This window comes from Leptidea sinapis, chromosome 25 (genome assembly GCF_905404315.1).
Source record: "Leptidea sinapis chromosome 25, ilLepSina1.1, whole genome shotgun sequence".
NCBI lineage: Eukaryota > Metazoa > Arthropoda > Insecta > Lepidoptera > Pieridae > Leptidea > Leptidea sinapis.
The window spans coordinates 12,424,477-12,446,994 of NC_066289.1; the positions used below are offsets into that span (position 1 = coordinate 12,424,477).

The window sequence follows — 22,518 nt, forward strand, 5'->3', positions numbered from 1 at the left end:
GAATGAATAAAAGGCTAATTCACATATTAACACGTTTATTTAAAGCCAGTTATATATTTTGTGTACGGTGTTTCGTCGGTATTTACAAGCCTTTTTTTAATGTACAGGAAACAAATTTACGTACGACCCCTGCGCAGGGAGTCTGGGACTCAAGCCACTTTGGTCTCTTGGCTTCTATTAAGTAGAAATGGGGAAAGTGCAAATATTTACTACAACCTCCTCAATACTCGCCGAGTTTCCCTTATTGCGATGTTCTCCAGTATCTTTTAAGGGCATTTCACCTGAGAGCCCGATTGTGACATACATACTTTAGTTCTGGCTTGATAGTATTTCTGGAGGTTCAGTTGTAAAGTCCACCCAGACTGAATAATTAGTTGTAATAAAGTAAAACCGTAACAATTTATAATAATTTGCTCTCGTTTCTGTAAAAAGAAAGTTAATTGTAAAAGTGATCTGGTTTTGCAAGACTCGCGAATGCTTCTTTAAATACGAGTACGGCATCGCAATTTCACTCAGTTTTACACCATAAAATAACCATGAACACATACAATTATTGTGTATAATAAATATAAAAAATAGTATATGATATGTTGCGTTCGTCTCAGATAGCTAAATAAGTATATTGATTTTTGTGAATTCGGAGGAAAAGTGCCCAAAATCGGAAACCGTTTGCGTTGTCGTAATGAAGCGGGAGTCACTCTGCGTTTTAGATACGAAAACATAGGTATGTTTTCGTATCTACGCAGGACTGCTGTACTGGTGCGTGGAACCTCGAGGTAGATAAGAGGTCGATTGTCAATCACTCACCACGCGACGCTTGCCGCTCTTATTCCTGTTATAGGTACATATATATTATCTTTACTTTCATTATTTTATCGGTGAAAGGGTCAAACACATAGAAGAAGATACAAAAAGTTATATATAAAAAATCAACACCTAATAAGGCAAAGTAAGTATGTAGGTATCGTTACAAGTAAAAAGCTTAATGCTTTAATGCGCCTGCTGTTCAACTCGCGTGTGTCAATACCCAAAAAGTACATAAGAGATGATTAGTGATTTATCATTGTGTTAATAAAACCTACTCCATCGCAGTTACGAATTAAGTATAATTTAAAGTAAATATTATTAAAGGGACACTTAATTAGCTATTTATTTAAAAGATGTATCTAAGTGAAACTTCTGTAGTAAGTATTACTTTTTATTCTGTGGCTTTGTAATGACAATATGATGATACAATCTTTATTATTATATAATAACAATATCATATTTAAAAAAAAAGTTTTTGGAGCTAGGTTCATATTTCTCATACATAATACATATTGTTTGACAAAAAATATTAGGCTTTAAATAGGCGGTAAAGTAAGATTCTAAAAACACTTCAGTGCAGTGATTTGTGTTTCGACTCTACACGTGCATCTTCAGAAACTGTTGACATGCCAAAAGTCAAAATAATTGTATTACAATAGATATCTGGAAACTTACGTCTAATTCTATTAACTGTTTGATATCGGCAGGTATCCGGGTGAAACCGTCGAGCACACCTAGTATATATATAGTTATATTTTTATCACTTGGTACACGTAACAGTTTGACCTTGCATGTTTGTTATTGCATGTCATTTCATTTAGTAATTAATTACAAATATGTAGGATACAGTATCGCATGTGCTGTCCACATATCGCTGTGACGTGGGTTTAATTTACAACCTTCATGGGAAAATTCATGGAATGTCGTATGGTATTCATGGAATATAGATATGTCTCAGAATACTGAGACATATCTATATTATTAGTTGGTCGAATGACATAATAAAAGTGATATAATCTCTAATTTTGTATTATTATTATTTTACATTGTAATTAATATAATACAAAATACTTCCTGATGACATGTGGTTCCATTGTCTTTCTTATTTCTTGTTGTGTTATTTTTTTTAATTTAATGTTCATAATATACGTGATGATAAAATAAATCAAATCAATATACTTTATTCAATAACGTCAGAAAAACACTTATGAATGTCAAAAATTATATATTTACCTACCATTTACCACCACTTCCGAAAACGCTAACCTTTAATGAAAAGAAGTTCAGAAGAAGAACTAACTAATTGCCGCTCTTTTAAATCAAAATTTACAGCTTTGTCGTTCTTTAAATTATTAAAATTGCAATCTATGTAAAGTAAAGTACCAAAAAATATTGAGTTCCTACAGCTGTAGATGAATCAATGACACACACTCTTAACAAAATATTATCCGAGAAATATATTAGCAATTATAAATATATATCATATATGAATACAAATTTATTAGTTAGCTCTAAACTTAACAACATGAAATAGAGTTCCATATCACAGGATCGACCAGACACCACAAGTAGCGCCGGTTCATGAGTATGATGCATGGACAAACCACTACAAGTAGCTCCCGTTCACGGGTACGACGCATGGACCAGCCATCCCCTACCTTGACCATGTTATAGGGAAGGGTGACCATGTATATAGTTATAAAATTAAAGATATTTTATTTTAAAAAATACGTTAATAAAACAAAAAATTGTCAGCCGTCACGGGACGCCTGGCAGATGTGAAACATCGAAATTATTTTGTACAAGTACAGGCACAAAAGTACAAATTATGACAGGATTAAATATGGCATAATTAAAAAATACAATATTACGAATTTTCTCCAGAAAATGATGACAGTTTATACAACATACATTTATTTTCTGCATATACAAACATTTTTAATTCAAAAATTCCTAAATAATCGTAACAACTCAAATATTTTCATTAGTTACTTCGGTAATAGTTACATCGGATGTTGCCTCTGACGGTATTCCTGTGACAATTGGACAATGAAAGTGTATTATTTTTACTAACAATGAAATTAAAATCAATTTATAATTAATATTCATATATTATATGCAATAAAAATTGTGTAAATTGTAATCTATCAAGAGAGTAGATTATACAGGGTGGACCAAAAGTCCGTTAACATTTGAATCGGGGGAGTGGAGTAGGGGGGTGGAGGGGTTACGCATTGCAAGAGCGGCCAATGGGAATTTAGTATCATGGCGTCGTTCAGCGGTAGTCAACGTGCGTTTTGTGTACGCGAGTACTATCGAAACAACGATTCTGCAACCTTAGCTCAACGAAAGTTTTGCAATCATTACAAGATACGACACAAAAATCAAGCTCCATCAGGTGTGTTAATTAAAAAATGGGTGCTCAAGTTTGAGAAGACAGGTTCAACAATGGATTTACATCGATCTGGCCGGCCTAGAACGTCGAGGGACCCCAAAAACGTGGAGCGAGTAAAATCGTCTGTTCGTGACCAACCTGGACTTTCAACTCGGAAGCGGTCTGCGGTCCTTAACGTGCCAAGAACATCATTAAACCGCATTCTCAAGAAAGATTTAAGTCTACATCCCTATAAAATCCAAATGGTGCAGGAATTAAGGCCTCAAGACCATGCCACTAGGTTGCAGCTCGCGAACGAAATGGTAGAGCGATTCACCAGTTTTACAAACATTTTTTTCTCAGACGAGGCACACTTCCACCTAAATGGGCATGTTAATAGACAAAATTGTCGTTATTGGAGTGACACTAATCCGAAATTAAAGCATCAAAAACCCCTGCATTCACCCAAAGTCACAGTATGGGCTGCCTTTTCAGCAAGAGGCATTATTGGTCCATACTTTTTTGAAGACTCAAGAGGACGTGCGGTTACAGTGAATTCCGAGCGGCATATAACCATGTGACAAAACTTTTTCGCTCCCGCGCTGCCTGGATTTGTTGGTTTTAATCAACGCTCATGGTTTCAGCAAGATGGAGCCACTTGTCATACATGTAATGACTCGTTAAGGGCAGCTCGAGACATTTTTGGCCCAAAAGTGATATCGAAAAGAGGGGGCATTAACTGGCCGCCTCGTAGCCCGGATCTATTATCAATGGATTTTTTTCTTTGGGGATATCTTTAGCCTTCTAAAGTTTACGACACCAACCCAGTAACTCTTGACGAATTAAAGGATCGTATTCGCACAGAAATCCAAAACATCTCAACAGAAACATGTAAAGCTGTTATCAAAAATTTCCGCTCTAGATTGCAGCAATGCCAGAATAATGAAGGATTGCATATGGATGATATGATTTTTAAGAAATAAATTCCCCTTTTGTTTACTATCGAAAACAATAAACAATTTTGATCCACTGTAATTAGTTTTTTTTAATCATCATTCCAATTATAAATGGACTTTTGGTTCATCCTGTACAATTACTATATTTTTACAAAATATACACGTTCTTAATGCAGGCAAATGCACATTTGAATCATAAAAATACAATTTACTTACTGATAGCTTGGTATTGTATAGATATTATAGAGCGATTTTTCTTTCTTACCAGTTAGTATAACTATAAAAATATTTTGTTGCAGTATGTTTACGAGAATGGATCTCACGACGAAAGTTTATTGCCGAGAGAAAAGTTCCTGGAGATCGGAGCAAGAATGGATACAAGACGCGATTACCTGAGGAGCGAATGTTCTAGACTGGGCCTAGATGGGTCTGGGCATAAAGCCTACGCTTGGGAATACCTCATCAATCGACAGTACCACGTCATCTGGTAAATAAGCGAAACTTTTTATGTAAAAGAAGGTCAAACGAGCGTACGGGTTAAGTGATCACCGCCGCCCACATTCTCTTGCAACACCAGAGGAATTGCAGGCGTTGCCCGTCTTTAAGGAAGGTGTACGCGCTACGTATTGCTAGTCACTATATGAAATGTAATTCCACGAAATAGCTTTAATTGTGGTACAAAACACGTGACAAATTATACTATAAGTACTAGGTAAACATAAATTAGTGTTACTGAGAAATATGATTCGGGTTTCCGTAGTTTACAATTTACGTAGATTAGTGTGAGTTACGGCATAGTAAACCATGAAATTGGGTCATAAAGCTTAATTTTATGGGATTTAACAACGTAACGTATTGTTAGAAAACATACATTCATATATCATTGGCGAACCGACAATACTGATACTGAAAGTTTGTTTGTTACGCTTTCCACGTTTTCATTCAGAAACTTGTCCCAAAAAGTTCCCGAGGGAATTTTAAGCCGATTCCATATATAATGGATGACGGTGAAAGAAAACTATGGACAGAAGTGGAATCATTTCCAGTTTCTTTTCCATTCTTAATTATCGGATTGACGTCACACATTTTTGGGATCAACGTGGATACCGTTTCCAAGGTTCTCGGGTTAGAAGATAAGGAATTTGGGAACATTAAAAAAAAAACAATCCATCTATATGGGCGGATGATACTGATATCAGTGTCAATAAGATCGAGTTACGAAATACCTAACGATGTAAGGCGTAGCATATTGCGATACAACACGAAGATATCCCACTGCGGCTGTCATCCTGAGACAAGCGAACTTCTCTCAAGTTGGAGCTGTTCCTCAGTTTGGCGGGCTTTGATTCCTCGGGTCATTTTTATAACAGCTGACGGATCACGAGAGACGCACAATAAACTAAAGTTATTTAAAGTAAAACACAATAACACTTGTTTATAATATACACTGAGTGGGTGTAATCATACTGTACTGCGTACATTGTTATGGCTCTCAACAAAAAACTCAAATCTTACTGGAATAACAACAATTTTTGTGAGATTCAACAATTCTAAAATAATAATAATATTAAAGCTTCAGACATATTCAATTTAGAGTTATAATTTTGTGTTTTTTAAAATAGGGTCTAAAGAAATCCACGTGATGAATATTTTCTAAAATTCTGATACGTTTTTTTTATTATTTTCGTTCCCTTTAATTTGTATGGTTTTCGCCCCTTAGAAATCTAGACACTACACGTGATAACTCACTTTTAATAAGTGCCGTTAGCCGGGTCGTCTACTTATATATAATACTTACTTAGACTAGGAAGTCTAGATCTAAGTATAGATCAATTCCACAAAACATTATTGTGGAATGTTAGCCATAACTCAAAGGGTTCAGACAGCGTTTCCGTTGAAAGCTTTCCGACTTCTCAAACTAATATAGTTAATGTATATAAAAAATTAACAAATTAGCCTTCCTCAATAACCACGCTATCCATTGGTGAAAACAGTATGAAAATCGATACAGTAGTTTTTGAGTTTATCCCGAACAGACAGATTCACAGACGCGGCGGAGGACTATTTTTTATAATATTATGTAGTAAATTTTTTACTCATATAGGATTCAAAATCACTCTGAACGTCAAAAACTACCACCCAATCAAAATAGACTGCCTCAGACCTGAGAAGAAAGAAAGGTCACAAGAAACTCAGCGGGCTTTTTTATACAAATATGGATTACAATGTAAAACAATAACAATAATAAACATTTATAATTAAAGAGCTTGTGGGTGTTTCTTCTCAGTCTGTGGTATCATTAAGAAAAAGTTTATGCTATAGTAACCTTTCCCACACAAACGTTTTTTAACAATTCTTTTAAATTTCGTAACACATTTGTTTTGTACATTTTCTGAGATCATATTGTAAAAGCATATACATCGCCCAATAAAAGACTTACTAACTCGACTTAACCGAGTAGTAGGCATGACAAATTTATGTTTGTTCCTCGTGTTAACTTTATGTCATCATTTTTAACAAATTCGTTAATATCGAACATTATCAAGAATATATTGAGATACAACAGTCAAAATGTTTATTTCGTTAAAATTGTCTCATAATGATTCTTTAAAACCCAGGTTCTAAATAGTGCAAAGTTTACTTGATTTTTTGTTGAAAACTTGTGCGTCTCGGGACGCCTGACAGAAGTGATAACTTAAACTAATCTAAGTTGAACTGTTTAATATTGCCATTGTTTAACTTGAGAAAAGCTTAGTTTATTACTTATGCTCTATGTATTTTAATATAATAATGTAAGGAAAGGTTATTTATTATCTAATAAAATATTTAATTATTATACAATTACATTAGAATTTTATGTATGTACATTATTAGTATCTTTATTTAATACTATAAAAGTAACAATTGGTTGGAGTGAGAGTGAGAGAGAGGGAAGCAAGACAGACTGGCGCGGAATTCCCTCATCTGATCTTCTTATTTTTTACCTAATCTGGGCTGTAGGTATGCACTTTCAAACGAAAATAAAATATTTCTAATTTGTCCATTATCGGCGAACAATTTAAAGGCGGCAAACATACAAAATGCAAACAGTTGAATTGTATACCCCTACAAAAGTATGTGATAAATATATCTCATATAACAATCCAAGTTCTAGCATCAATAATATAAATAAAACACAACATAATACCTACCTTGTTTGTTTGACAGGTGTAACATCTTCAAAGCGGCGTCAACGTCATGGATGTACAACTTTAATTTGATGGCGAATTACACGGCGGCGTTCTTGAATAGAACCAAAGAGGTGCCTTTAGAGTTAGCGAGAAAAAGATACGCGAGGCCGAACGTAGAGATGATAAGGAAGGCGCAGGGAGACTCTATAACCTTCCTGATAGTGAGGCATCCGTTGGAGAGACTTGCCTCGGCGTACAATGATAAGATCGTGCACGCTTGGCCGAAGTCGTTTCACGATAAAATGGGACATCGGATCATAAGGAAATATAGAAAGGTAAGGTTTTGTTTTTTATTTGAGACCTAGTACAGCTATGAATCAAAAAAAAATTATATTGTTTGTGAATAGTATTTTTGTGACAAAGAGATTTTTCCTTTTTTTAGTCCAGTAAGTAGAACAACTCTACAACAAAAATAGAGGTACAATTTGAACATACATAATATATTATAAGAGTTATGGTAGCACTGTGGGTAGCACAATGAGCGACCATATCGCTATTCAGCGATCTCTTCCAGGCTCTTTAGAAGTGGGAGAGTCACGCAGCCGTCTTTTGACGTCAGCACAATCGGGCCAGACTCGTCCGGGTTAATTACCACACTCGCACAGAATACCGGCGTGAAGTAGCGGCCTAGAGCCGCTATGTTTCGCATAGGTTAGTGTCGAGGACTGGAGGCCATTCCCTCCCCCCCCCCATCCCCAACAAAGATTATGAAAGCGGTCCCTAAAGAGATAGTACCCCAGGAGGGTACCGGCTCTACTAGAGTCGGAGAATCCCTCCCCGAGCACTCTAGCTCGGGGAGCTACAAAATTGAGCACAATTTTTTGCCTCATGCCGGGGTATGTGTGTACGTTAGGGAGGATATCTGCTGTCGCCGTCTCGGCAATTTTGAGGGTAGGGACCTGTCCACTCTCTGGCTCCGCGTAGATTTAGAGGACCGCGTCCGCATCTATGCGTGTGTCTACAGGTCCCATAGTGGTAACGCAGAAACCGATCATCTCATGGGCTGCGTTCAAGCGGCAATTGACGACGTGCTTGCACAGATCCCCTCCGCTGAAATCGTAGTCTTGGGTGATTTCAACGGGCACAATGCCGAATGGCTTGGATCACGTACCACAGACTACGCAGGGCGATCTGTGCATAATTTTACATTGGCGTACGATCTGTCCCAATTGGTTGAGTCGCCAACGCGGCTCCCGGATGTGGATAGCCACATGCCGTCCTTATTAGATCTTCTGCTGACTACACATCCCGATGGTTACCAGGTCATTGTCGACGCCCCTCTCGGAACGTCCGACCATTGTCTGGTCAGGAGTGTAGTGCCTATTCGACGCCAACGTCGCAGACCACCAGCGACCCGCCGCGTTTGGCACTACAAGTCAGCAGATTGGGATAGGATGCGTTCCTTTTTTGCATCCTACCCTTGGAGCAGGGTTTTTTTCCCTTCGGATGATCCTAGTGCTTGCGCCGTTGCAGTATCCGATGTGATACTACAGGGCATGGATATTTTTATACCAAGCTCTGTAGTACCGATCGGTGGCAGATCACAGCCCTGGTTCGATGCGTCAGTTAAAGCAGCATCTGACTGCAAAAAACAGGCGTATCGAACTTGGGTTGCGGCGCTTTGCACAAAGGATCCGAACTGCATAGTTCTAAAGAGGAAATACAACCGTGCTTCCAGATTTTTTAAGCGGCAAATCGCCCGTGCAAAGTCAAAACACGTCGTCAAAATCGGCGAGCAGCTTTCCAGTTACCCGACCGGAACACGCAAGTTCTGGTCGTTGTCGAAAGCTGCTCTTGGTAACTTCAGCCAGCCGTCGGATATAGCGAAGGCCTTTGATCGTGTATGGCATAAGGCGCTCCTCTCTAAACTTCCATCATTTGGGCTTCCCGAGCGCTTGTGCAAGTGGACCTCCAGCTTCCTCACTGGGCGCAGCATACAGGTCGTTGTCGACGGACATTGCTCGAACCCGAAGCCCGTGAATGTTGGAGTGCCCCAAGGCTGTGTGCTATCTCCTACGCTGTTTCTTCTGCATGATATGTTGGACACCTCCAACATTCATTGCTATGCAGATGACAGCACTGGTGATGCCGTATACACGGGCCATGCACGTCCCTCTCGGAAAATCGTCGACCAGTGCCGGGAGAAACTTGTGTCTTCTATCGAGTCCTCTCTTGAGAAGGTCGCGGAATGGGGTAAATTGAACCTTGTCCAATTTAACCCCCAGAAGACTCAAGTTTGCGCGTTTACCACTAAAAAAACCCCATTTGTCGCATCACCGCTCTTCGACAACACTTCCCTAAAAGCCTCGCCTAGTATCGGAATACTGGGTCTCGAAATCTCGAGCGATTGCCAATTCCGTGGCCATCTGGAGGGCAAAGCCAAATTGGCTTCAAAGAAACTGGGCGTCATTAATAGAGCACGGCAATACTTCAAGCCGGCCCACATTCTAGCGCCGTACAAAGTGCAGGTCCGGCCACACATGGAGTATTGCTGTCATCTCTGGTCTGGCGCACCCCAGTATTAGCTCGATCCATTTGACCGCGTGCAACGCAGAGCAGCGCGAATTGTCGGGGACCCAGTAGTGAACGGCTGGATCACTTGGCGTTGCGTAGAGACGTCGCTTCATTGTGTGTCTTCTACCGCATTTATCACGGGGAGTGTTCCGTAGAGCTGTTTTACCTAATTCCTGCCGCCGAATTCCACCTTCGCACGACACGCCACAAGTTAGGATATCATCCTCACCATCTGGATGTGTGGCGGTCCTCCACAGTGCGATTTACAAGGAGCTTTCTTCCACGTACTACAAAGCTGTGGAATGAACTTCCTTGTGCGGTGTTTCCGGGACGATACGACATGGGTACCTTCAAAAAAAGCGCGTACACCTTCCTTAAAGGCCGGCAACGCTCCTGTGATTCCTCTGTTGTTGCAAGAGAGTATGGGCGGCGGTGATCACTTAACAACAGGTAACCCGTACGCTCGTTTGTCCTCCTATTACATAAAAAAAAAAAAGGCAACCTAAAGGTGTTGGAGATTTTATTTATAACTTGACGTAAAGCAATAAATTAACATACACACACACATGTATACATTTATAATGTTAGATACACGAACAAAAGATGATATAAATAGAATCTAAGAACTACAAAAATAATAAGATATAGTATATATTTATATAATAGTTATACTTTACATTTTCATTAAGCGACTTCTTCCAAGAAGTAGTATTTTTTTTTTTTTAAATGCATTCAGCGTCTGAGCCTTTCTTATACTAACAGGTAGAGTATGCCACAGTCTGATAGCCACAAATGAATTTGAAAAGAAAGTGGCAGATGTACACAGATTTTACACGTACAATGTATGTTTGAACTACGAATGTTTTTTTATTTAAGCACTATAAAATAACTGTAGGCCTTTACTATTTTGTATTAGCTTTTAATCTTCCAGGTTGTTATATCAAAATGTTTAAGCGAGCATCTATGTGTGTTTTACTTTAAAACTCCCAGAAGGGCGGGGTAACTTGATCATCTGCATACAGAATAATACACTTCATGATGACGTCATTCATCCGTACGACAGTCTATTAATAGATTGAACAACCACGACGATCCAACACATCCCAGTTATCCTACGATAGATATTAAACCAATACACTTAGAGTAAATGTCCTTGTATATAGACGACCTGACCAAATTTGCCAATGTGTGCGTTAGCTAATGGTTTAATATTCAAAATACTGAGAAACTAATAATAACGCTAAGCGTGGCTGACTGGTTACGACTTGTCAATCAAAATTGGTTACAGCAACAATAGATTCCCTATCCTTTTGTATCTTGCTCTATTTCCGTTAGAGATGTGGTTCTCTTGCATGATTTCAATTTGATTTTATCCTACTCGATCATCAGCCTGTTCAAAATACCGTCGATATTTTATGTCAAAGACTATGTCAAAGTGAAAAAGTCATTCCCCTTAAAATTAATAACTTTAGAACGCCTTAGGGGGTCAATTAAGTCATTACCACTGCTCGAAAACAAATGGACACTGAGAGAACGGTGTGAGAATATCCCAGTATTATTTATGCGTTGTTATAAAAATGTTATTGCATAAACTTGATGTTAAGGCAAAAAAGTCATGATATTCTAATCCAAGGCTGAGCGTTAAGATAATCTGTGGTTACCAATTAGTTGGGTTAATCTTTCAATAAAACTTTTTTAGACAACATCGAAGTATAGGTTTTATTATAATAGTTTATCTACCCTATAAACTTTTTCTCAACTTCTATGAAGCCTACTAATGTGTGTGGGCAATTCGGTTGCGGGAGACATCGTAGGACATTCATCGACCAAATTGACGACGTTTTGAAAAAAGGAAAGGACCGAACTACCCGGAACCGGTGAGCATGTATGAAAAGAGTAATGAAAGTAGAAGAAGTGCGTGAGGTTTGTAAGGATAGAGGCAAGTGGCGTTCTGTTGTCTCTGCCTACTCCGACGGAAAAAGACGTGAATGTGTGTGTCTGTGTGTGTGGAGGCTATTAGAGGTAGCACAGGCATATGGCTTTTGTAATTAATTTGTGGAAGTAATGAATATACTTAGGCCTAAATGTTTATCTCAGGCTAAAGAATCGAAGCCTGCACCAACGACGCGGTATCCTGTGTTTGAAGAGTTCGTGTCATACGTGCTGGATGAAGCTAAAGCAAAACGTACACTCGACATGCATTGGACCCCATACACCAGCTTCTGTACTCCGTGCAAGTTCAACTTCGATGTAATCCTGAAGTTCGAAACCCTAGATGTATGTATAATTTTAAAATTTAAAATACACAACTTGTTTTTAAGTACCCAAATAGAATAGGCTAGCTAGAATAGTTAAGACATCGTACTCAGTTAGCTTCATAGTATATAACGGAATTATTTCAAATTAAATTTATCAAATATTCTGCCTAAGTAACTGCATAGTACCGAAAAAAAGGTAGGGCTGTGTAGAATAGTTACGAGATCGTAAGTATGCAGTTAGTTACGTAACTACTAAATAACGGAATTATTTCAATTTAAACTTTTCCGTTATTATTATTATTTTCATAATAATATGTCTACAATGTTATATCGTACAATAAACATTTATAATTTATACTTTACCATACAAACGTTTTTATACAATTCTTTTGAATTTGCTAACACATTTTTTTTGTTCATTTTCTGGGATCATATTGTAAAAGAATATACATCGCCCAATAAAAGACTTACTAACTTGACTTAAACGAGTAGTATGCAAAAGAAGTTTAGGTTTGTTCCTAGTGTTAACATTATGATTGTTACAGTTTCTGATTACGTATTTCTAATTACATACATATTTCTGATTTCTTATATTGAGATGCAACAGTCAAAATTTTTACTTCTTTATATTTTTCTCTTAATGTGTATCTATGTAGCAATAATACCGATGGTGGTGAGACGTAGCGCAGGGCGAAGAACTTATGATTTATGAATAAGATTGCAAATTGAATGCTTTGCTATTTTCGAGGGATAAATGTTGATTTCTTATCTCATATGTTGTAATTGTCTTAGTAATTTTTAAATAACAATGTAATCCTATTAAAACTGTTTTTTTTTTTTTCATTTATATAGGAGGATCAGAGGTTTCTTATCCAAATGGCACGTCTTCAAGAAGTGATACGGCCGGAATGGCGTAACAGTGGTAAAGGGACGAACACTCTTCATAACATTAACCATCTGTATTCGAGGATCAGCAAGTCACAACTTGATGGACTGTTCAACTTGTACAAGTGAGTATACCATCTACTCTGTATACCTACAATCTACATTATTATCTCTCTCAAAGGTGATTAACGCCATAATTTCATAGTTTTCATTTGATTAAGAATAAACCCAGTGCTCTGTGAACACGTCGCGTTATTGTGTGTCTTCTACCATTTATCATGGGGAGTGTTCCGAAGAGCTGTTCGATTGACACGCCACAAGTTAGTATATCATCCCCACTATATGGATGTGTGGCCGTCCTCCACAGAGCGGTTTTCATGGAACTTTCTTCCTCGTACTACAAAGCTGTGGAATGAGCTTGTTTAAACAGTCTTTTTGGGACGACATGACATCTATATATTCAAAAAAGGGCGTACACCTTCCTTAAAGGTCAGCACTGCTCCTGTGATTCCTTTGGTGTTGCAAGAGAATGTTGGCGGCAGTAATCACTTAACATAAGGTGATCCGTACGCTCGTTTGTCCTCCTCTTGTATAGAAAAAAATCAAATTTAATTGATTAAAACGCCATTTTAAAGCTCATGATTGCTGCTGTCTACGAAAGAACGGCACAGCTAGTTTCCAAAACTATTACGAAAAATTTACAGGGTATTTAATTACCTAATCTGTCTCTCTCCTCATTAAAGCTCACATTTTTCCGATTTGGTGGTAAGATTTTTGACATTCAGAAGTGTTATGTTTACCAAATTAATAAAATAAATAAAAATCTGATTTGACTAGATTAAAATTTGGGTTGATTAAAACCAGATTAAAGCTTAAAAGATAATAAGTACGTAAATTATAAAAAAAACAAGAGTTATGAGAAAATTTAATTAGACATGAACGTTTGATCAACATGTGAAGTATTTTTGAAGAAATATAAAATAAACTTACTTAACAACTACAGCTAAGTTGACGACTTCAATATAATCGGGCTGTCTGTTAGTCTACGCTACGACACTTGTCAATCAAAATCGGTTCCAATAACAATAGATTCGCTTTCCTTTTCTATACTGTTGTCTCTTCGTTAGAAATGTTCATCTCTCTTGCACATTTTTGGTTTTCACGAGGAGACAGTCGTGTAGACACCACAAGAAGCGCCCGAGTATTTTAGGGAACTGCCGCGCTGTATTTTAGTGAACCAAACGACTCGTCCCACATCAACGCCACAAGAAAAGTTATTTAAGCGAGAATGACAACCATTTATACTCTAGTACCTACAGTTATCGCGTGAGTTGAATGCAGTCTGGGCCTGGGGTACAGTGTGGGAGCACCTCCTCCCGCTGCATGTCCGCACGTATTTTTTTATTATGTAAAAATGGTAAACATAGAGCATTGTTTAAATTTATCGACACACTCATGATTATGGTCATCAATTATAATTAGGTCACATCACATTCCTGAACTCTGCACTCAATTCGCGCGCTATCTGTTATGTTAATTAAAAAAAAAACGTGTGACCATGATTATATGCAAGGAACAAACTATGTATAAAATTATTTTATTTTTGTTATTTCAGATATGATTTCCTGCTGTTCAACTATACAGTTGAGAATTACTATGAAATCGTGCAATCGGAGGACAGCATGACGCATCGCTGATTAAATAATAATAATAAACATGTTTATGATGGTGTGATCAGCATTCGAACAATGAAGAGGAACTGGAGAGACTCTTGAGTCGCGCAGGGCATTATTAAGAACCATAGATAATTGATTATCTTTTATTAGACGTGGCCGTAAGAGCTAAGTTAGTAAGTAAGCTAACTTCTTACTCTATCTTATAAACTCATATTAATTCTTACTTTATCCAAACCATAGAAGTTTGAAGATATAACGGTTAGAGACTGTGTACTGTATCTACACAGATTAGCTGATAATGTGTGATTTGGATTTTTTTTTTTTTTTTGGTGTTTCCGTTCTTACCAACTAATTCAAAATAAGAGGACTAGAAATTAATGCCAAAGAATGTTCAAATACGTAATACGTAATTGAAAAAAAACTTGAATGAATTATTGCAAATTGATCCATATTATAATCAAGCGTCCTTATAGATTAGCAAATTTTTGAGTAAACCTAATTCCTTAAACATAACAATATACTTGTTCTTTTACTGTGCAAATAATACAGTATCTAACTTATGATTATGGGGGCCATTTATGACCGTTAGCAACACTTGCAAATCACGATATATGATGATGATGGCACTTCGTATAGTTTTTTTAACCTTTTATTGGTACAACTAGTTCGTCTCGAAATTTAGTATATATGTATTAATTATAGTGTACCTCGAAGATTAAGTTCAATGAACCTATTTACGTCAAACATTGAGAATCATAGTTGTACATTATGTAGATTTATTTTTGTGGTACATCACTATAATGTATTTTCGAACGAATTAATTTTAAGTACCTAAATATATCGAATTAAAATGGTGGGCATTTTCATTTATGAGTTATTAAACAAAATAAATATAACCAAAGTTAATATAAATAAGTGAGACTAAAAAGTAGTAGTAAAAGTATCATAATAATATTAGCGAAAGTAAAACGCCTGGTTCTGTTGCCAACTGCACAATATTTTATAGGCACTAGTTAAAGGCTGTTTCCAATTTAACGTTAAAAAGAAAACTAACTAATTTGCATTCACTAAAATATATTTTTGAATTAAGAAAGGAACAAAAGGAATAAAGAAAACCAAAAAAAAATTATATTGTGTCCCGGCTTCTCAATAAAGAAATCCTAGGTATATTTACCTTATCGTCAGTATCTGGATATCTTAATTATCTACTGAGTCGGCAGTAATTGTATCTAAGTTAATAGCAAATCTAAGAGCCTAAAAACGACCTTATGCTCTTAGATTTGATAAATTTTAGATGAAGTATGAAGTTCAGATAATAATCGGTACACGAGTTGCTATTAACGGATGTGTCGGCCGAGTGTCCGCGAATTTTACTAATTCATATAGTCATCGGCTGACTCAACTTAGAGCTTATCGATAGTTCAGTTGCCGACCCATCACTAATCATTACGGGTAACTCGCAGCGCGTTGTATATCTGATGAAATATTTGTAAACTTCTGTAGATTAATCACGTGCTTCCGTAGTGTAGAATAAGCAAGAAGTCCTTATATAATTAGGTACCTACATATTATCTATATAAATATTTTGGTACGGTAAATAAGTTTCTTTATAATAATGTATAAATAATTCTAAGCGATAGGCACATAGTTTATTAAAATCTTATGCAAACTAAATTTCTATCATTATACCCAGCTATTTTGTTGGGTATACTGCAAAGCAAAGCAAAAAAAAATTTTGGGAAATGTATTAATTAATTTTACTGTAAATCATATATGAGAATTGTTATTTGCTAAATATATTTTGTTATTGAAAAATCATATTTGTATAAATACTGTCATATTCAGCTGCCCATGGTGACATAAATCTGCAGTGCGCTAGTGGTAATTCATGGATATCCGATGTCGTTCGCAGCACTAGTGGTACGTAATAGATGTCAATTTACTATGAAAGAATCGGCAGGCATGTGTGGCCTGGGCTTATCGTTATAGACATGTTTTATGGCACCTCGGGCAGGGCATGTTTTGGATTCATAGTTGGTATTTCTAAACCATTTTGCTAATTATTATTTTCACGCACAATGTTCTTTTATATATATTCTAAATGTAGTTTTTCTGGAACCTTTGTCTAATATCTAACAATAATATTGGAAATTGCCCATTGACTATGGCATTACGGTTTTACCCAGAGGTTTAAGTAGAAAGCATCGGGGCGCTAGAGACATAAGTTTACTTGTGTGGTTGTGCGTCGTCATTTAGCGATTACCGATATCGACACCTAGAAGTATTAGTAAATGGTTTGCACTTATCGATAAATGACACCACATGCATCTGTCCCTAGCTCACCGATGATGTACAGAAACTATTTTTTAAACATTTATTTATAATTTTTTATTATACATTTCCGTCTTATAACCAAGTTAATGCCAGCTTTGAGACAAGCCTTTTTGTTATATTTCCGTTTAGAAATGTGTGTCTTTTAGACAAAGATTTTGATATAATTCAATCACATTTTTAAGATATGTATTCTTTTATAAGGTTCAAGATCCTAGCGGGACCTATAGTCGTTTTAAAAAAAAGTCTATTTATCTTGTATTTTAATAACTTATTAAATACTTACCTCCTTTTTTTATCCGTATAAATCATTTTCAAAATTTAAATTCATTTATCTACTAACTAGTGATGCGGATATTGATTATTCGTCAAGTTTCTGGTTATTGTTACCTAGATACAGTTAAATATTACGATGTTCATTATACTTTAGTACAGTATTAAATATTATTCTTTATCAGTAAAATGAATGTTATGTAATATACCTTGTTAAGAGTTTAATCAACTTATAATACCTTTACGATAATATTTTTGAGATTAACTCACGCTAAAGTAAAATTACAATACACATACAGCTGATATGTAACTTTGATGTGTATAGGTATGAAGGAAGGAAAAGTCGTTGGTTACTTTTAAAAGGTTTATATTAGAGTAAAATTTACAGCAACACGACATAATAATAGCTAGAGCATGTTCTTAACTTAATTCAAATTTAAGTAATATTTATTATTCAACCTAGTGTGACTATGCCTTAACAAAAGGAAGTTTATGTTAGTAAGTATATTTATTTATCCGTCGCTCGGCTGAAGGCAATGTAAGTAAATAAATATACGGTTTTAATTTGTTATAAGTAAGTACTGTTAAACTGTATTGGCTATTTTTAGTTTGTAAAACAAACTAACACACATGTTATCAGAAAATTGCGTGAATTCCGGAAAATGTTAACTTCAAGTTCATGTTGTGTTTTACTCAGTCTTTAAGTCGATTTGTTGTTAATGAACTTAGGTGTTTAAAATTGTGCAGAGGTATATATAAAATATTTAGTATGTTGGTCCTTTACATAGGCTGTACGTATTTATTAAACTATCTGTATGCATATTATTATAGATTAGGTATATAGCTGGATGTTATAAAGATCTATAGATGATACATAGTAGTATGGAGCGATTAGTAGATATAACCATAGACTTGTAATATATCTAAAAGTTGTCTATGAATTTATATTGTTATTTAGATTTATAGCTACTTAATGTCTTTCATTTTCTTCGATTACTGTTAATAGGCATATATTTTAAACTGTTTCAATTACATATTCTAGTACAATAGAAACTTGATTATACGGACCTCAGTTATACGGACTCGCGATAATTCGGTCTACGAACCGCCATCTTACATACCTATTAGTCGAATGTATGCAAGCATGAAAGTGTCGTAACTGGCATAACACCATCCTATGTGAATGTTACTTGATGCAACAACAATAATAATAAAACAACAACAATAGAACTATCTCATGATGAAGCACTTCATGTCATGGAAACAACTCTGAAGTTGTTTGAAAAACAAACAGAGCGATACTGTGAGTTTACTACAGCTAAAACGAATTCGTGATGTAGCAGCAATAAAGTTTTTTTTTTTCATGGAAGAGGTAAGCAAACGAGCGGACGGGTGTTAAGTGATCACCGCCGCCCAAATTCTCTTGCAACGCCAAAGGAATCACAGGATCGTTGCCGGCCTTTAAGTATTTTTTTCCTTTTCAATAAAAAAATAAAAATAACTTCTTAATAAACATTTATTTTTGTGGATATACAGTATTTATTGTTTTTAATAAACATAACATTACGCCATATGCACAACGCCCACTTTTCTTCATATAACTTTTCGATTATCTCGAATGTCTCAAGACAACAATTAGTCCGGTTAATCGAGTTTGTACTGTAGTTGGGTATATACCCCAAGTAACTAACTTATATAAGTTTCATCGACCAATCGAGTTATAAGATTTCTAAATTATATATAGGTATATATTATGGCTTATATAGAAAACAAAAAAAATGCAATCGCAAAACAGTAGATTTAATAACCTAAGTGCGTACGATTGCAATTTATTAGAACCGATAATGATAGTAATGGGTCATTGATCGAAATTCTAAGTTCGCGACTGCATCATAGAATTCATAATAAGCTTGTTTATTTTTAAGTTGTTTCTATAACAGTGTAATCCGTTAATAAATAATAACTCGATGAATTTATCTGAAATTAGGAAGAAATTACTTACTTGTTTGTGATACTTTTACTTGATCTGTACATAATTCTTGTATGTAAAGCATTAATTTACAAACACTATCATATCAACTATTTAAGTTATATACCTAAAGCTAATTTTCGTGGTAATGAATTATTTTAAAAAACTTACAGAAATTTATATATTTCATCCTTTATGGTAATATTGGCTTATATATACCACCTGCAAACACAGTATTTCAAAATTTTTGAGATTGAAAATATAATTGATTAAAACATATCAGGTAGCATATACTCTCAGGTTAATTAAAAATCAATAGAATACTTTCAAGAACAAATTATGTAGAACGAATAAAATGTCTGGTTTTGAATCGTGAGCTTGAAAATCGACAATAGACGAATATTTCATATTTTACCTTAAACTTGAACTTAAATCGCTGATGTGATAAAGCCGGAACCTGTTATTGTTTTTTCCGCTTTCCAAAGATTTTGATAATTAAGGTTAAATTTTAATGAATAACACATTATATTTGTAAGATTATACTACCTATATAAATTCCTGAAATCTACTCTAATGTCAAACACTAGCTGGCCCCGGGACATTGTGTGTTGTCAAACTTACCAACTTACAAGAGCAACAACTATATTTTTAGCTCGACAAGAAGTCTATTCACCTTCGCTGTGCCACTCAGGAATTTTGAAAACCCAAAATTGTAAGCGGCACCCCAGTGACGCTCGTCGCAATGAGTTGAGATGTTAAATACCTTAAGTACCCGTAATTTCACTGGGAACACCCATCAAAGTACACTCACAACTAGTGCTTGGCATCAGAAAAATGCGTAGCTGTGGTACTCTTGCCGGCATGCTGAGCAAAGAAACTAACCAGTAAAAATCAAATTCAAATAGTCGCCCCATAAAAGTGACACCATCTGTCCGTAGCACAACGCACATCTGTACGGGACCGGGGGCAACTAGTTTTTGATAAGTAAGATAAGTAGTAAAGCTTATATCAATTCAGAGTTGTAAGTATAGAACTTATTAGTGTAGCCTCTAATGTAGTTAATTGGAATGATTAGACCAAAAAGCTATGGCCTACGCACGTAACTGGAATGGTGCTATACTTTTAGAATTGATCTCATATCATATTATCATTTATGAGAGGAGCGTGATGTTGCTATAGTATAGATATATAATGTAAGGGTCGGTTGTGTTGACGTTCAAGAGTTTAATTCATTAGCCGGTAGAGAAATAAATACAAGTTGCGCATTATATTTACACTTTTATTTCAACCTGAATATCTAACATTGTAAGGCTCTATACAGCGAACTTAGACTTATCTAGCTCACACTTAAGTTCACCATAACGACGAATTAGTAAAACCTCAGACTATAAGCCGAACAAAAAGTAAGAGTAAGCTCCGACGCACCACTGGAGTTTACTCCTCAAGAACAGTTGTCTTTGAATAGGTACTAAACAAAATCAGATCCAATGGAATCGGTTACAAACAGACATAAAGCAAAAGCTAATAAAAGCGTATTAATTAAAAAAAATAACTTCATAGATAATAGTAATTTATCTTATGGTCAGGTACCTAATTATTAAAAATCTGTGATCAGCGCCATCTATCGAAAACCGTTATGTTGTCGTATAACTCGATAGATTCAGTGTTCTATATGGAAATACGAAATAGTTTAAGAATGTGACACTAGATGACGTTTAATCAAGTATTTTTTACTCGCCGGCGAGTGCCGTGATATATGTATGTATGTGTGAGTGTATGTAAGTGTGTGACTATTTGTGTGTAGTGTTATTGTAGGTGTGATTTGTGATGTGAGTGTGAGTAGTGTTAAACGATTACAGGACGAGGACTATCTCGTCGGGCTTCTATCAAAGTGTGCGAATCGTATTATATTAGGTTGTGGCCGCTGGAAATCGTCAAAGTGACGAGTGGCAGCGGTTTGATGAACACAGCCGCGCCTACTTCTTCGAGGGCGGTCTGGAGGTCTATACTCCTCAACAACGATTGTCTTTCAACAGGTACTTACTCCATAGATTCAGTGTTCGATTTGGAAATACGAAATAGTTTATGAAAGAGACACTAGATGACGTTTAATCTAGTATTATTTATTTTTAATTTGAACTTAGATGGGTTGCCTGCGGTTCAACGCCATCTAATAAATTTTAGGAAAGTTACTTTCATCAGCCACAACACTTCATATTACAAAATAAAAAAAAGTGTGTGTGTCAGCTCCGACGCACGACTGGAGTTTACTCCTCAAGAACGATTGTCTTTGAACAGGTACTAAACAAAACAAGTCCAATGGAGTCGGTTACAAACAGACATAAAGCAAAAGCTAATAAAAGCGTATTAATTAAAAAAATATATAATAAAAAAAAATAACTTCACAGATAAGTGATATTTCTTATGGTCAGGTACCTAATTATTATAAATCTGTGATCAGCGCCATCTATCGAAAAGCTTTATGTTGTCGTATTACTCGATAATTTCAGTTGCCGACAGGAATATACAATTCTAATTGTTGCCTTATTTATTAGCACACAAAGTCTGTTTTTATTTAAAGGAGAAAAACGTTACTATTCGATTTGATGAACAGATTTTACTGTCCATATTTTTCTCATACCTGGCGCCTCATATGAAAATCGATTCTTAAGGAGTAAACTCCAAATAGGAGAACAACAATTCCTTGCGTCATCACAACAGCTGTTATTCAATGTTTTAAAATTCCCGTACAATTATCACTGTCTGCACACTTATTTCAATAAAACTAATAATTAAATAACTTTTGGATACTGTTATAATTGAGTATCCTTTTAACTGTCAAGATTTTGTTTAATAATAATCGACAATGTACTTTGTATAATGAAACACGCGCTTAACCTTTCTATTTGGTTGTCTTAGATTAAGCTCAGAATAATCTCAGCTGTCAAATGACTATAAATACCCAATCAAAGATTAAGCTTAGTATTACGTAAATAAAGTCTGAGCAGAGTCCGAGTACGCTCTAGCCTCAGACATCAACAGATTAGTAAGTTAATTATTAAGCAATAGTAACATCATAAGGTTGTAACGAAAGATCCAAACCCCACGCCATGATAGTAAACAGAGGTTCTCGTCATAATAAACATATTATGATCGAACATTTCTACAACCAGATGCGGATCTATGTGAAGGCTTATTTGTCCAGGGCCCCGTGGATATGAAGGACTCCAAATTATAATACTTCA

At 35.7% G+C, this 22,518-nt stretch overlaps 1 protein-coding gene across 9 annotated transcripts in view; it reads left to right on the top strand.

The window, feature by feature from the left end:
* Positions 1-20,541, top strand: part of LOC126971948 (carbohydrate sulfotransferase 11) — a 59,408-nt gene extending 38,867 nt beyond the window's left edge. For all 9 annotated transcript variants that reach the window (XM_050818477.1, XM_050818473.1, XM_050818475.1 and 6 more), the window contains 5 exons: positions 4,437-4,624; positions 7,345-7,642; positions 11,979-12,158; positions 12,992-13,149; positions 14,640-20,541. In XM_050818477.1, coding sequence (XP_050674434.1) covers positions 4,437-4,624; positions 7,345-7,642; positions 11,979-12,158; positions 12,992-13,149; positions 14,640-14,721 — 906 coding nt within the window. In that variant the 3' untranslated portion in view covers positions 14,722-20,541. The remainder of the gene's footprint in view (positions 1-4,436; positions 4,625-7,344; positions 7,643-11,978; positions 12,159-12,991; positions 13,150-14,639) is intronic.
* The last annotated feature ends 1,977 nt before the right edge of the window (positions 20,542-22,518 follow it).